Source organism: Bos taurus, chromosome 6 (assembly GCF_002263795.3).
Source record: "Bos taurus isolate L1 Dominette 01449 registration number 42190680 breed Hereford chromosome 6, ARS-UCD2.0, whole genome shotgun sequence".
NCBI lineage: Eukaryota > Metazoa > Chordata > Mammalia > Artiodactyla > Bovidae > Bos > Bos taurus.
In genome coordinates this window covers 89,378,055-89,392,262 of record NC_037333.1, presented here as the reverse complement: position 1 = coordinate 89,392,262, position 14,208 = coordinate 89,378,055, and the positions used below count along the sequence as shown (strand labels likewise).

Sequence of the window (14,208 nt, the reverse complement as noted above, 5' to 3'; positions counted from 1 at the left end):
GATGGTAAAGCATCTGTCTACAGTGTGGGAGACCTGGGTTCAATCCCTGGGTCAGGAAGTTCCCTGGAAAAGGAAATGGCAACCCACTCCAGTACTCTTGCCTAGAAAATCCCATGGACGGAGGAGCCTGGTGTCTGGTGTCCATGGGGTTGCAAAGAGTCAGACACAACTGAGCGACTTCACTTTAAGTGACTCTAGTTAATAATTTTCCCATTAAGAGTACTTTCTAAGAAAACAGTTAAGTTTTGAAAATAAACATCAAAACAGTAAAAAAAAAAAAAAAGGAAAGGAACTCCTTTTAAAATGATCATTTAAATGTTAGACAAATACCCTAAAGTCTTACAATCTCAAAAGTCACATTCAAACTCTCAATCTGTTTGATTAAAAAAAAAGTTTAATGAACTGTAAAATAAATACACTTCCATTAAATATTAAATAAATTATTTACAACTTGAAAAAATAGTTTTTATCTCCATGCATCTTTATGTACAGAAATAAGACTTAGCATTAAAAAGTGACAATTGAAAGTTTAAAACCATCAGAACGAAAAGGTTCTGTTTTCTTGGGATTTGCTGAAAAGAAGAACCAATGTATCACTTGCAGCTGTGACTTGGCAGTGACTCCGATCTGATACCCTGTTGGAAAATAAAATGAACTGTTAGAGACAGCCCAATTCCAACATAGCTTTGAGATAAGGTCAAAGAATAATCATCAATCAGAATTTCTGCCAATTTTTTTTTCCCCTAGGATGTCTTGTGGAAAGTGCTAAAAGCTTTTCAGAGACAAACTAGCCCTTCTGACTTGAATCTGTCTTTCACATCTGCTTCAGTTATATGCATACTTGGGTAGAAGACTGTGTGTTCAAACCTGTTTCATCAAATTCTGTTTATTAAAATTGCAGCACTGAGAATAGTGATGAGAAATAGTTTTCCTAACCAAATCTATGAAGCGGACATAATTAAAAACAAAGATTAAGTGGCTCAGTATATTTATGATATACAGTTAATTTAGGATAATTAGTACCAAGGGCATAATAATAGTAGCTACCAGTTAATAGGTAGCCACAATATGCCAACACAGCATATTCCTTTTCCTAAAGTCATTCCGGACCTCCTTTGAGAAATTTCAATTGCACTAAAGAACCAAAAATAAACTCTTATTCATGCTGGTGACTTTAGCTTCAGAACATTAAGCCAATTCATTAATAACTTTTGATGAATAAGTATTGAGTATAGCACTGGCATGGATAATTATCTATTTCATGACTTACTGAGCTAATTCTGTAATAGGCTCAGAACACAATGCCTGTACTTAACCAATGCTAAAGATAGTGTTCTTCAAGCATCTGGAATGTTAATAAAAGATGGAATCGCAGACTTAGTAGATTTAGGATTTGGCTTAGAAATGTGCATATTTAGCAAGTATCTCAAGTAATTCTTAAAACAATCGAAGGCAAAAAATAATATTGGGCTGGCCAAAAAGTGCATTTGAGTTTTTCTGTAAGATTGTAATGAAAAATCCTAACATACTTTTTGGCCAACCCAATAACTTGAGGATGTGACCTCTTTCCAAAATGTCTGAGGAAATGGAGTTCCTTCTTTTGACTGACATTAAGAGTGTCCTTGATCTCCTTGCCTCCCCCTTCCTGTGGAAGTTTGCTTCATCAGCTGTTGACTTTAGTTGTCAACGAAATATCCCTCTCCATACTTTCTCCATACAACATGCTCAGCTCTCTCTCTTTACAAAAAAAATTTTTTTTAAAAAAATAGGAACTACAATCTGTACACTAACCAAGTTACCTCTCAAGTGTGAGCCCCTCTCCATTCCTGCCTCTTTTCTGTGCAAGGATATCCCACTGGTGTTTCTACTTCCTCACATTTGTAGTGCAGGTGCCCTGATGTTGGCTCTCCACCATGTGAGCTCAGCCTATCAGTTCAACCTTATCTCCTCCAACACCATTAGAACTAGGTCATCTTTCAAACCTTTCTAAAATAATCTAGCCCATCTCACACTATTGATCTTCCTTTCCACTTATAATCACATGTCCCAGTCTCATCAGTTCTTTGAGGCTCACTTCCAATGCCATCCTCTATCGCATCTTTTTCTGCTCCCTAAATGCAGCCCACTGGATTCTATCTCTCCTTTGCTGGAAACTCCTCATAGTCCATTAGTTCCTTTTTTATGACATATATTTTACTCCCCCTGATATTCTTGTTTCTTGCATCTTTTTCTATCTTCAAAACACTAAGCTCTTTGAGAACAGAATTTGTGTCTCCTTCACTTTTCTATCCCTTGGCATAGTAAGGACATGGTCCATTCTCAGTATGGAACTGCAACTCAAGCTGAAAGAATAACACCTTTGTGTAGCCAATGTTCATAGTGTACCATTAAGAAAACTTGCTTTTCTCATTTTTCTTCATATAATAGACGTTATATTTTTAAAATTGTAAAACATTATTTAAAGATATCTTTTAAAACTCCAACCTGCAATAATACCTTCAGTTATGCTACAGCATGTGCATTTCCATTTTCTTGTCGAAGTTTCTTTCGTTCTTCAGCGACACCTTCATATCCCCTGAGGTATCGTCTTCGAAGCCTTCAGAGAACAAGATATTCTACTGTCATCAAAGTTCTATTCATATATACATTGACTGGGGTTTCATGAGCACAGGGAATTTCTTTCATGAGTCCTATGGACCACTGTACATTTAAGGACCACTCCACCAAACCCAAAAAACTAAACCCAGGTAAAAAGTATCACAATGTTCTTTTAAGGGAATCTTTATGTTGATTTTATATAAACATATTCTGAGATTTAAACAAATGTGCATTGGGATGCAAACTTTTAGAAGGCATGAAACATATCCATATTTTTCCCCGAACCAGCACAATTGCAGGCACAGCTGGAAGAAGATAGTATAGTTTTACCACAGAAGGGCTGTACAAACTAATGTAAATGCTTAGGTTTTGTTTTTTTATATACAGGCTTAAAAACAAATTGATTTTATTTCTAAATATAATAAATATTTCTAATTTATTGCTACCTGATACTCAAAAAACTCAATGGTCTGAAATGTTTTAGTGTTGCTCAAGCAATTCAATTTTTATTAGCTTTTTTATCTACTAAATGTTATTATTAAAATCTTAAGAACTTTTGTTGTGATGTTTGGGAAAAAACTGATTTCAGTTATGTAAAAGCAGCAACTGTGTCTTAGGCTGGTATTTGCGATGTGTTTCAAATACAGGGAAGAATACAAGAGAAAAGGAAAACATGACAAAGCTTTTCCATACTTTTCCAAAGGATTATTAAATATTTCAATTTGAATAATTATGAGTTTTTGAATAATTCTTTCAAAACATCTTCCCTAACTGGCAGTTTCTTCTTCTGTCATTCTACGTCAAATAATAATGGTGTCTGAGTGTATTTTTCCTAAACACACTGGCATATCATATCAGGCTTGAGGTACCAACAGACTGAAATAATTTCTCGGATGTGCAAAACAAATTTAAACCACACATCAAACTTTACGTGCATCATAAAATTGTGTTTTACCTGGCATTTTATCATTAGCTGATATGAGTTTAAAATAATAGTAAACAATGACAGAAGATAATTCCTTGTTTCCTGAATGGCAGGAGTAGTAGATCATGTATACAATCCAGTTGTTAAAAGTAATTTACCAAGACCTAAAATTAGAATAATGAGTCTTGCTTTTCCCAAGCTCCAGTAGCACATGAGTCATTACAGAGCCATTCACACCCTCCCTGAAGCTCCTTAATCTACTGACTTTTGTTTGACAGACAATGCCATTTTTACATACCCACCAGTGGCTACTACCTAGGACAGTCTAGTTCTAACATTCATTGGTCATGAAGTGAAGTAAGTGATCTGTTATTATGAGCACAGGGAAGATACTGCTAGAATGAAACAGTAATAGAATTGTCCCTGCTTCCTACGCCATGCCATATGGAGGAAACTTTTTTTTTTTTAGTAATTGAATTCCCATACTTCATTTGACAATAACAAAATAGGCATAAGCTCTAATAAGTCAGTACCATGCTATCAAATTCCTAACTCAGAATTTTGCATTCTGACAGAAGCAGAAGACATCTTTTCTTGGCTCCTGGCTTGAAGCTCTTTGTGACTTTTTAGTATCAAAGCAATGTCTCTGACAACCTAGTTCCTAATTAGCTTCTGGGGAAGCTTGCTTAAGCATAATATACTAATGGAAGATATTAACAATCTGAGATTCAGAAGTAGCCATGAGTAGACATATAACATGAAACAAAACCATCAATTTTTAAGTTCAAGAAAAGGGGTTCATATATTAAGTTTCAATGGTGGCCAAAGGAATACATTTAACCATATTCTGTGAATTGTCAATGAAGGGTAAAGATACGGCCAAATATCACGTACCACTAATAGAATAACTCACGTAAAATATGATACCACATTAAGATAGAAATCCTGAAAAAAATCAACCTGGCATTACTTTATTAGGGATTTTAAAGACATGCCTTACTTACAGGATTGTAATAAAAACAGCAATAGCTGTGAAGGTCATGGCAGAGACGAAAGCAGCTATAGCTGCTAAAGCAATTTTTGATAAATCGCTGTCGACCATGCTCTGAGTCTTCATGGACTTTTCCCCACATCGTTCACCAAAGTACTCTGGATAACATCTGCAAAGAACCCACATTTTAAAATTATAATCACTGAAAAGATTCCAATAATCACATTTACTTTCCAGATCACAAACCATCATTAATTCTAGCATTCAAAAAATCAGTCCAGGCATTTATTTGTATTTCAAAATGATGAGCTGTAGAATGCATTCGCGCCTAAGGTGTATTAGTATAAGAACAAGTTGAGATTAGTCTGAGTGTGATATTCCAAGAGGACACGCCTTTTCATTCTTTGTGCTCCTTGTATGACCAACTGATGAATTCAGTGGCTTGTTATGCAGCTAATACATTCCACTACCATTTAATGTGCTAGCAGCTTTTAGGGAGAAGGAAGCAAGAACAACATTAAGTGAAAACTACCTTAGTTCCTTTTTTATCAAGAGGTTTTGTAAAATATATATTGCGAAATGATGATTTCCACCAGGGTTCAGCAAACTATTGCCCACGGGTCAAATCTGGCCATTTGCTAGGTCTTTTATAGCACGCAAGCTGAAAAATGTTTTTTTTTTTTTTAACAGTTTTAAATGGCCATGTTTTAATTGGTTATATGATAACCGTACATAATCTTGACCCACAACAACCAAAATATTTCATATCTCCTTCTTTAAGGAAGTTTGCCAACTCTTGGTTTATACATTGAAAAAAAACACAAATGGTTTTCTGCAACTAGGGGTTTCATACACAGTGTTAGAAATATAGAATTCCATATGATTTAGGGTAACTTACTGGCATGATACTGTTTCCAGTTGCTCTAAAAATGTACATTTTCCATGAATGCAGAAATTTTGAAATTCTGTATCACACAGATTTTTCTTCTTTCTGTTTCTTCTATTTTTTCCATTTTTGCCTCCCTTTTTCTTTCTCTTGGGTTTATCTGAAGTCTTTTCACTTTCCGTTTTGTTTTTCTTAGGCTTAACTACCTGTTCAACTAAAAAAATAAAAAAGAAAAGATCTATTGACAAAAGTCTCTCTTCACGTGGAACACCATTTTGAAGACATGAGAGAAAAATGTCCTAGCAGTAAGTTCACAGGGTAACAGCCGTATCAGTCTCATTTTTTAACACAACTCATATACAATAATTGAACAAAGACAATATCTGTATTATGTGGCACTTAGAATCTGAACACATTTGTTATTTTATTAGCTTAAAAACATATTTTGATTTATTTGTATCAGTATTACTACTACTGATAACAGGAATAATAGGAGTTACTTGTCTAAGAAAATCCATGAAATATTTTAAACATTTGTTTTTACTTTAATTCATACCAGGTTCTTGGTAACAAGCATTAATTTAATTAAACCCAAATTACAGTTGAATGTATTGTTACTATCCACATGATACAGATGAGAAAAAGTAGAGTCGAGTAAAGACAAGTAAATTGCACTAAAACAGTAGCTAGAAAATGGCAGTGCTGGAATGTTAAAGCCTATTAATACCCAATTACATTATGTTTTCTCTTGGAAAAGCTCAGTTCCATTAATTAAAGTGGGGTTTGAGTATATTTGATGATTTTCTTTACTCATATCAGTCTTGTGCTATCATAGTTGGGAATTGGTGTGTTATTACCTGAGGTGAAAAGAACAGAATTATACATTAGAGTTAACTTTCTTCAACTCCCAGATTACAACAGATTATAATTAATTGATACCTTCTGGGGGCTAATTTCTATAATCAATCTATTTGAAAAACAGAGTCCAGAAATATTTGTAATTGATGCTTCATGGGTTCATCCTAACTCTTCAGATTCACAGAAACCTTTGTTCAGTGTTATAGCTATGCAGGGTATAGTTTACCCACACATTAAACATAGGAAGGAGGAGTTTCTATGTTAGAGCTGTGCATTTTGTCTTACTAATCTCTGCATAGGTTTATCTGAGCAAGTATTTAGTGAGCCCAGAGAAAAGAGTCATAAAGTCATAATAAAGTTAGTCAAAATGGTTCTGCAGTGCTCAGTAAATAGAGAACTCTAGAAACATAAGGAAGGGTAGCAAAGCTGGAGCCCTGTGATTAAGGTAATGAAAAATTAAATACTTTGAGTATTTTAGCAGTCATTATATCAACATTAACAATAGTCAAATTAGGAGCAATGTTTAATAGGTGGCTATGCAATTTTTGTGTTGAAACTTCCCTCTGATGATGAGAAAAGTACCCCAAATTAGAACAGTTCCTCTAACAGAGACAGTTTAAATCAATATTACAGCACTTTACAGATACATTACAAATTTTAAACAGAGACAGTCACTATGCTGAAGTGCTACAATAGACATTATCTTCATGGAGCAATTTTCACTGTATTTTACAGTGTATTGTAATTTTGGCCCCTAACCATTTTCATTCATCACCATCAATTCATTTGGCCTTATGAAATGCCAACTTGAAACATCTTTAAGAGAAAAATTTCTAGAGTCTTAATGGTCTCATCTCATCCCCCTCCCAAAATAAGAAATGGACCCCTTTTCCACCTTATGTAAAAGCACATAAGGGAGGTGTGGAGCAAGGGAGGAAAATGGAGTGTTTGATAAAACTTTTCCCACCTGCCACTGTCTTCATGTTATCACTTGCTATTCCTTCACCAGTTCTGGGAGCTAGACAGAGGGGAGGAGTCAGGGAAACTAAGATCAGGAAAGAGGACGCTTTAAACCCTGCCTTCATAATGGATGCTCCTAGGATATTTAGATTTGATTTACTGATGACCTCATCTGCCCTCAAACTCCAAAGTAATATGAGAGTAATGAACAATAGTGACCTCTTACTCTGGTACCCTCATTTTAAGTAAATGCTCTTTTTGAAAAATCAGATAACAGCAGAAGAGAAGAAATTATAGGTCACTATTATTTAACTGACAATTGAGATTTAGGGTTAAACAGAGATGTTAGTGACATAAAATCCATGCATATTTGTTCTTTAATATTTCCAGAAAGTGATATTACTAATGCCAATGTTGCAACACAATACACAGTGCTAAGATCCAATCATTCTTTTCCCATTACATCTTTCTGTTCCCTTACCTGGGTCTCCTGCACTGCAGGCAGATTCTTTACCAACTGAGCTATGAGGGAAGCCCTATTTGTGTCCAACTGAGTTATTTAGAGAAAAATGGTGGTGGGGAGTGGCTATAAAAGCTGATATAAAGTATATAGGGTTGGTTGATGTCTACATTGGTTTTTCACATCGGGGAGTGGTCATGTGGCAGAGTATCTGAAATCCAACAGATTGGAGTTTCTCATTCTGGCTGTGGAACTTTGGGCAAAGTGCTTAACCTTCTTAAGCTTCAGTTATCACATCTGTAAAATGATAACAATTCCTACTTTATAAAGTTGTGAAGATTAGACTTACCAGACATGAAACATTTGTTAGAGCTCCGGACACAAAGGTTGTGCCTACTAAAAGCTCCTTCTATCTCAGTTTCCAGCTTAACTAGCAGGATGCACAACAGTCATACACACAAGAAAGCCACTGGAAGATCTTGGAGAGGCTTTTCTTGAAGCAGCTTTGCTCATACAAACCACATATCTTATAGGCTATACTGTCACCTTCTCCTCTACTCACCTCTGACTGAATCATCTACAATATAGCCAGATATCTGTGGTTCATTATCATACTCTTCTGCATAGTCATAGTCGATCACGGAGGACAGTTCGCCACCAGGAGGCGTTTCACTTGCAGAGGAAATCTCACTTCTTGAGGTCACCTCAAATCTGTCAGCACTGTGGTCCCCAGAAAATGGTTCCCCTTTTCCAGAGTAGGTGTCATTGACGTCTAATCCAGCAGTATAATGGGCTATGGGAGCGAGAATAAGAGAAGAAAAGAAAAAGTAAAGTGGGGTGCCTTTTCTCTCCAGTCAATTCTGTTCGGGAGGAATGTTTATCTTCAAAGCAGTGACGGCACATGTGTTATTGTTTGCGATTGAGTCACTTATGAAAGCTGCTTCATACTCTGCCAACAAGCAAACTCAACTGTCCCAATTACAGAGCTTCTTTTATTTAGGTTTTCTTTTCCACAGATAATCTACATTAATTTCCACATCAAAAACCCACCAAATAGGCAAATTAATGTAATATAATTATTTAAGAGGTAACATCTAAATATGACCATAACTTCATATATATATATATACAATAGAATGTTACCTGTTCCATTTTAATAAACAGATTCTAGAGATAAACCCAATATCTTTTTAACACATGCAGTACCTTTTTAAAAAGAGTATGCATATCAAATGTAAAAAGTAATATGAATAGTAGTTGGTAATAAATTTTCTTACTGTCATTGTTTCTTATTATTGCCCTCACATAGAGAAGAAACTAGGGACTAGGTAAGACTTGGGGGCCAGTTTCAAGCCCCTGCTTTATCGTTTGTTGCTTAGTGGCTAAATCTTATAGGAGTATTTTGCGACCCCATGGACTGTAGCAAGCCAGGCTCCTCTGTTCAAGGAATTTTCCAGGCAACAATCCTGGAGTGGGTTATCATTTCCTTCTCCAGGGGATCTTCCCAACCTAGGGCTTGAACCCTCGTCTCCTACTTGGCAGGCGGATTCTTTAGGTCTCAAAACAGTGTCAGAGTGGTGCTTTTAAGTAGAACCTCTTCCTGGGACGATGCCAGGCCCTCTAGAATGGTAAAAACAAAATCACTTGACAGAGGAGACGGAGAATTTAGGTAGGAGATAGGACTCCTTGGTCTGGGACTTCTCTTCTGCAAGATCTCTAGAAATCACTTTACCGCTGTAAAAGGAAGGGTATGGATTACAGGATCTCTAAACTCCCCTTCCTCTGGACTAAAGTGAGAGTACAAAGATTCTCAGGCACCCTCCTGCTGGCCTGGAACCTCTAAGACACCCGGCCTGTTTTTTCAGCCTCCATAGGAGGGGCCGGTATGTCGATTACCTCCCATCGGACAGAGTCGGGGGACACCCAGGGGCGGCTTTCTTTTTTTTTTTTTTTTTAAGAATCAGCAGCAAAATCCAAGAGGCGACCAGTTTGGCCTCTGTGGGAGAAGCTCCGGGCAGCTCAGAGCCGGGATGTCCTCACCTGAGCCAAAGATGAGGAGCGACAGCACCACGGGCGCCGGCGGCAGCAGCGGGGCTCTCATTGGTCCCTCGGAGCGGCGGCGTCGCGGTCTCTGGGGCAACTCGGCCGGGAGCTGCAGGCGGGAAGAGGCGGTGGTGGCCGAGAGCTGGGACGCTGGGGGCCGCGTGGCCGAGCTCGCAGGCCCGGCCAGCCTGGGGTACTGGAGGCAGCTCCTGGAGCTCGCCTCGCGATCCCTGGGCTCAGGTTCCCTGGGCTCAGGCTAGGGCACCAGGTGTGCGAACATTCCGGAGGTGCTGCGCGCACCTGCCGCTTTATAGGCCGGGCGGGGACCCGGGCATCGCCCGTGACGTCACGCCGCGGCGGAGGGTGGAGGCGGGCGGCCTCCCGGGAAGAAGTTACTACCCGAAAACCACACACGGATGTCAGGCGCCCCACCTCCTGAGAGCGCAGAGAGCCGCTGGAAGGAAGTGAAAATTAAACCTCTCGCTGCAAGCTGAAAAAAAAAAAAAATTACCAGATCCATACAAGGGACAGGAGTGGAGTTTGGGAGCTAGGAGCTGACATTCAGAAGTCCCGAACATTCAACCCATCTGAAAATCCTCAGAATATACTTTGGTTGATCTTAGTGTTACCACAGACAGGAATTACCTAGAAAAAATTCCATTTTAAAATGTTGAAGTACCTTAAGATCAGGAGTGACTTAACAATGGTCCGATGTCTTTAACAATAACGGTCATAATATGACTACAGAGCCCACCTCCTAATGAGAAGCTGCTTTATTTACCTTATCTCACCCGGAGGCCCTTCCCCACCCACTGTGAAGTGGTCAGAATTTCCAACCACCTCCCGTCCAATTTATTTTTGTGGCCCAGGGACCCATCCTTGTCAAAATTATTATTTATTGATTTTTTTTTTTTTTTTGGCAGAACAATACACTAAAAATATTACCAATACCACCTCACTCAAAACCTAGGGAGGTCTAAGTATCATCTTCCCTGTTTTACAAGAGGGACAAATGTCAGCTTTACAAGGCAGGGAGGACTTCACACAGCTGGTCATGGCAGGAGCCAGACAGATTCATCTTCAACCTCATCTCACTCTTAAACTCTCTTTCCACTCTGATAAAAGGATTTAGACTAAACTTCTCTTTGAAAAGAGAATTTCTACAGGAGAATAATATTTAACCTAAAGGAATAGTCTCTGCTGATAGCATATTGGGATTGGATGACGAAGAATGGTGGCCAAGATTTTGCTTCTGGAATCCCAAGACAGAATGAGCCAGCTTTGAGAGTCCATTTAGAACCTAGCAGGGCATTTTAATCATGACAAGCAGATAAAGTGAAGAGAGAGGGAGAGATTGATTAATTTGACTAACTTCTACATGGAGACAACTCCAGAACTTGATTTTTCATGACTTGAAGAAGAGAAAAAAGCATTGTTCTAAGTATTTCTTTGTCCTGAAGGTATCTGTCTCTTCCGTGACTGTTCCAGTAAAACAGTTCTTTTTAGGAATGTCAGTCACAGTGGTACGTGTCCTAATTCTGGGAAACTTTTTTCAAAGTTGTGTATTTTTTAATGACATGTCATAATAATGTAGGCTAAATAGTACTTTACATTTAGTAGGATAAAATAGAGTCATGACTCATGCCTTTGCTCCTACTGGACATTTGTTGAGACCATATTTTGTGTATTTCACTTGTTTTCTGTTTTATGCAGGGAGATAATTAAATGATGACCAGTTCCCAGTAGCTCAAGGAGGTGAAAGTCAGATGCAGAGTAAAGTAGGTCTTTTATATCAGATAAGAAGGATTGAGTGCCATGAAAAACCAGGATGCAGTTTAGTTTTGTTCTGTGTATCATGGAGAGCATTGTGGCAAGACGGAGAGGTCACTCAATGGTCTTCCCAGAAGCAAGTGTAAATGAAAAGAATACCTGAAGACAAGGTGTGACCAAGAGTGGAAAATAAGATGAGAAAGATGACCCTGCCCATTCCAGGGTGAAGCAGGGGCCTGCATGGTCATCTTTTTTGGTGGATGAGGTGACTGTGATTCAGAGAGACTCACATTCTTACCAGCAGATTTCAAAAGATGGTGGAGATTTTGTTTAGCATGCAGATTGTTGCCTAGGCTGGTATATCTTTCTGCTCTCATAGGTTTTGATTTTGTTCTCATCCTTCTCTTCCTCTCTTCTTACTTTCTTCTTATTGAAAGTGAAAGTGAAAGTAGCTCAGTCGTGTCTGACTCTGTGACCCCATGGACTATACAGTCCATGGAATTCTCCAGGCCAGAATACTGGAGTGGGTAGCCTTTCCCTTCTCCAGGGGATCTTCCCAACCCAGGGATCAAACTCAGGTCTCCTGCATTGCAGGCGTATTCTTTACCAGCTGAACCACCAGGGAAGCCCTTCTTCTTATTGAGGTGAATGCAAGTTGTGCACACCTATCATCAAAAGTGTTTCACTTTGAAGTGAAAGTGGGCTCTTTACATTGGAAATTGTCTTGTCTTTTTCCAGTTGGAAATTTAGAGGGTGGTAATTTACATTGGTGTGGAACATAACATAGCATCATAGGGACTGAGTGCTTAGTATCAACTTGAGATTCAAACCAATTGAGTTTTCATATACAAATTCCACCATATAGTAAATTACTTAATATCTGAAAGACTCTGGATTCCTCATCTGAAAATAAGAATAAAGATACCCACATGCCGTTAAGCAGATTAGGTAAGATACATAAACAATAGCACAGATCCTACTTGTAGTGAGTACACAATAAATAAACTTGACTGTTATTAAATATTATTAACCTTAACATTGTGATAGTTACACTATATTAATCACACTGAAGAACTAAGTGACCCTTAGAAATGTAGCTACTCACAGAGTAAGTGATCAGTAATCTCCTCCAATACGTTCAAGCCGTGAACTTTGTACCCACTTCACATTAAGATTAAGCATTTTGACATTATGGTGCATCACAGGATATCATGTGGTGTCATAATAGTTGCATCACAAAGGCAGCACCCCTTGATGACTCATGGCATTCAGGAATACATGCATGAGAAAGAAACCAACCCCATATAAATGTGGGATTCTTTACATTCTGATTGCTAAGTTGAGACCAGGAGGAGTAATTTCAAAAAATTCAAGTAGAGAAGTAACTCTTTTTATCCTAATAAATTAATAATTCCTTCATTTGTTTGATATTAAAGGCAGCCGCAAAGGCAAATGTTCCTAGCAAGTCACACACTCTTTTGGTGCCTAGTATCTAGAGCCTGATGATATTTTATACGTGGAGTGGAAAGAAACTCACTTTGACTCTGCTAAAAGATATTCTATAGAACCCACAGTAGAATTAGTTTTTGTTCATATAGCTGATTTTGAAATTTTACAAATAGCGTCAGGGTCTGAGTAAATATTACATCATGGTCATTTTTATGAGTCAACATATGAACTCTCAAACTAAAATTAAGAAATTCTCTGAAATATAAGCAACAGTTCACGTATTATTAACAGATGCATTAGCTCCATTTAGATGTCTATAATTTTCTACTTTTCATTTTGAAAATATCCACTCTAAAGAATATGTAATTTCTAGTTCCTTCAAGAGACCTTTAATGAACTTGATTGTTTTAATTTGACAGAATGAAATAAAATTTCTTGCTCTTTGTATCCTTCACATGATGACTCTTCCAGAGCAAGGACCAGAAGATGGGACTGAAAGTCATAAATGATTTGATACAGTGGGAACTAAGTAAACACAATATACATTGATACATGTGCCAAAATCAGTCCTCTAGGTAGTTCATTTATTCATCAAGTATATTTTGAGAACTAGATATTGGGTTAGAACTTTAAATTAGTCAGTGTCCTTATTTTTAAAGTCTTTACATTCTATTAAAGAGAAACACATAGTAACCAAAGAAACAATACACAAAATAAATTTAGGTAGTGAAAAGTGCTAGAAAGGAAATAGAATGTGTGATATAGAGAACTTGAATGGTAGAAGAAGATGAGATGAAGAAATATAAGGTAGCCCCTACACTTAAGTAGTAAATATTTTCTCTCTAGAGGAAACATGGCAGGATAAAATGGGGAGGATTATCCTATAGAATGATAATAACAATATCTAAGAGCAGAGAAAGACTTGTGAGCTTCCCAGGTGGCGCTAGTGGTAAAGAACCTACCTGCCAATGCAGGAGACCTAAGAGACACAGGTTCGATCTCTGGGTCAGGAAGACCCTATTGAGAAGGAAATGGCAGCCCACTCTAGTATGCTTGCCTGGAGAACCCCATGGACAGAGGAGCCTGGAGGGCCACAGTCCATGGGGTTGCAAAGAGTCAGACACCACTGAAGCGACTTAGCACATACACACGCGGAGATAGACATAAGCAGTAATGAACAACAGAGACAGGCATATACAAGAAGAATGAAGAATACAGGGGCCTTAAATTGGACCTCAAACGTAGACTATTTTAGGACATTGTAGAAG

At 37.9% G+C, this 14,208-nt stretch overlaps 1 protein-coding gene across 5 annotated transcripts; it reads right to left on the bottom strand.

The window, feature by feature from the left end:
- Nucleotides 1-372: 372 nt before the first annotated feature.
- Nucleotides 373-12,695, bottom strand: AREG (amphiregulin). 5 transcript variants are annotated; one of them, XM_059887601.1, is made up of 7 exons: nucleotides 12,597-12,695; nucleotides 9,719-9,830; nucleotides 8,241-8,471; nucleotides 5,413-5,614; nucleotides 4,528-4,683; nucleotides 2,497-2,596; nucleotides 373-635 (listed from the first exon to the last, which is right to left on the bottom strand). In XM_059887601.1, the coding sequence occupies exons 2-6, from the start codon at nucleotides 9,777-9,779 to the stop codon at nucleotides 2,503-2,505; spliced, it is 744 nt and encodes a 247-aa protein (XP_059743584.1). In that variant the 5' UTR covers nucleotides 9,780-9,830; nucleotides 12,597-12,695; the 3' UTR covers nucleotides 373-635; nucleotides 2,497-2,502.
- Between the last annotated feature and the right edge of the window lie 1,513 nt (nucleotides 12,696-14,208).

What these genes read in the sequence shown, in the direction of transcription:
- AREG (XM_059887599.1), bottom strand. An exon ending in GCTCCTCATCTTTGGCTCAG is followed by an intron (nt 8,472 to 9,718) that starts GTGAGGACATCC and finishes TCGCTCCCATAG; the next exon opens with CCCATTATACTGCTGGATTA. An exon ending in CTGGAAACAGTATCATGCCA is followed by an intron (nt 4,684 to 5,412) that starts GTAAGTTACCCT and finishes GGTTCTTTGCAG; the next exon opens with ATGTTATCCAGAGTACTTTG.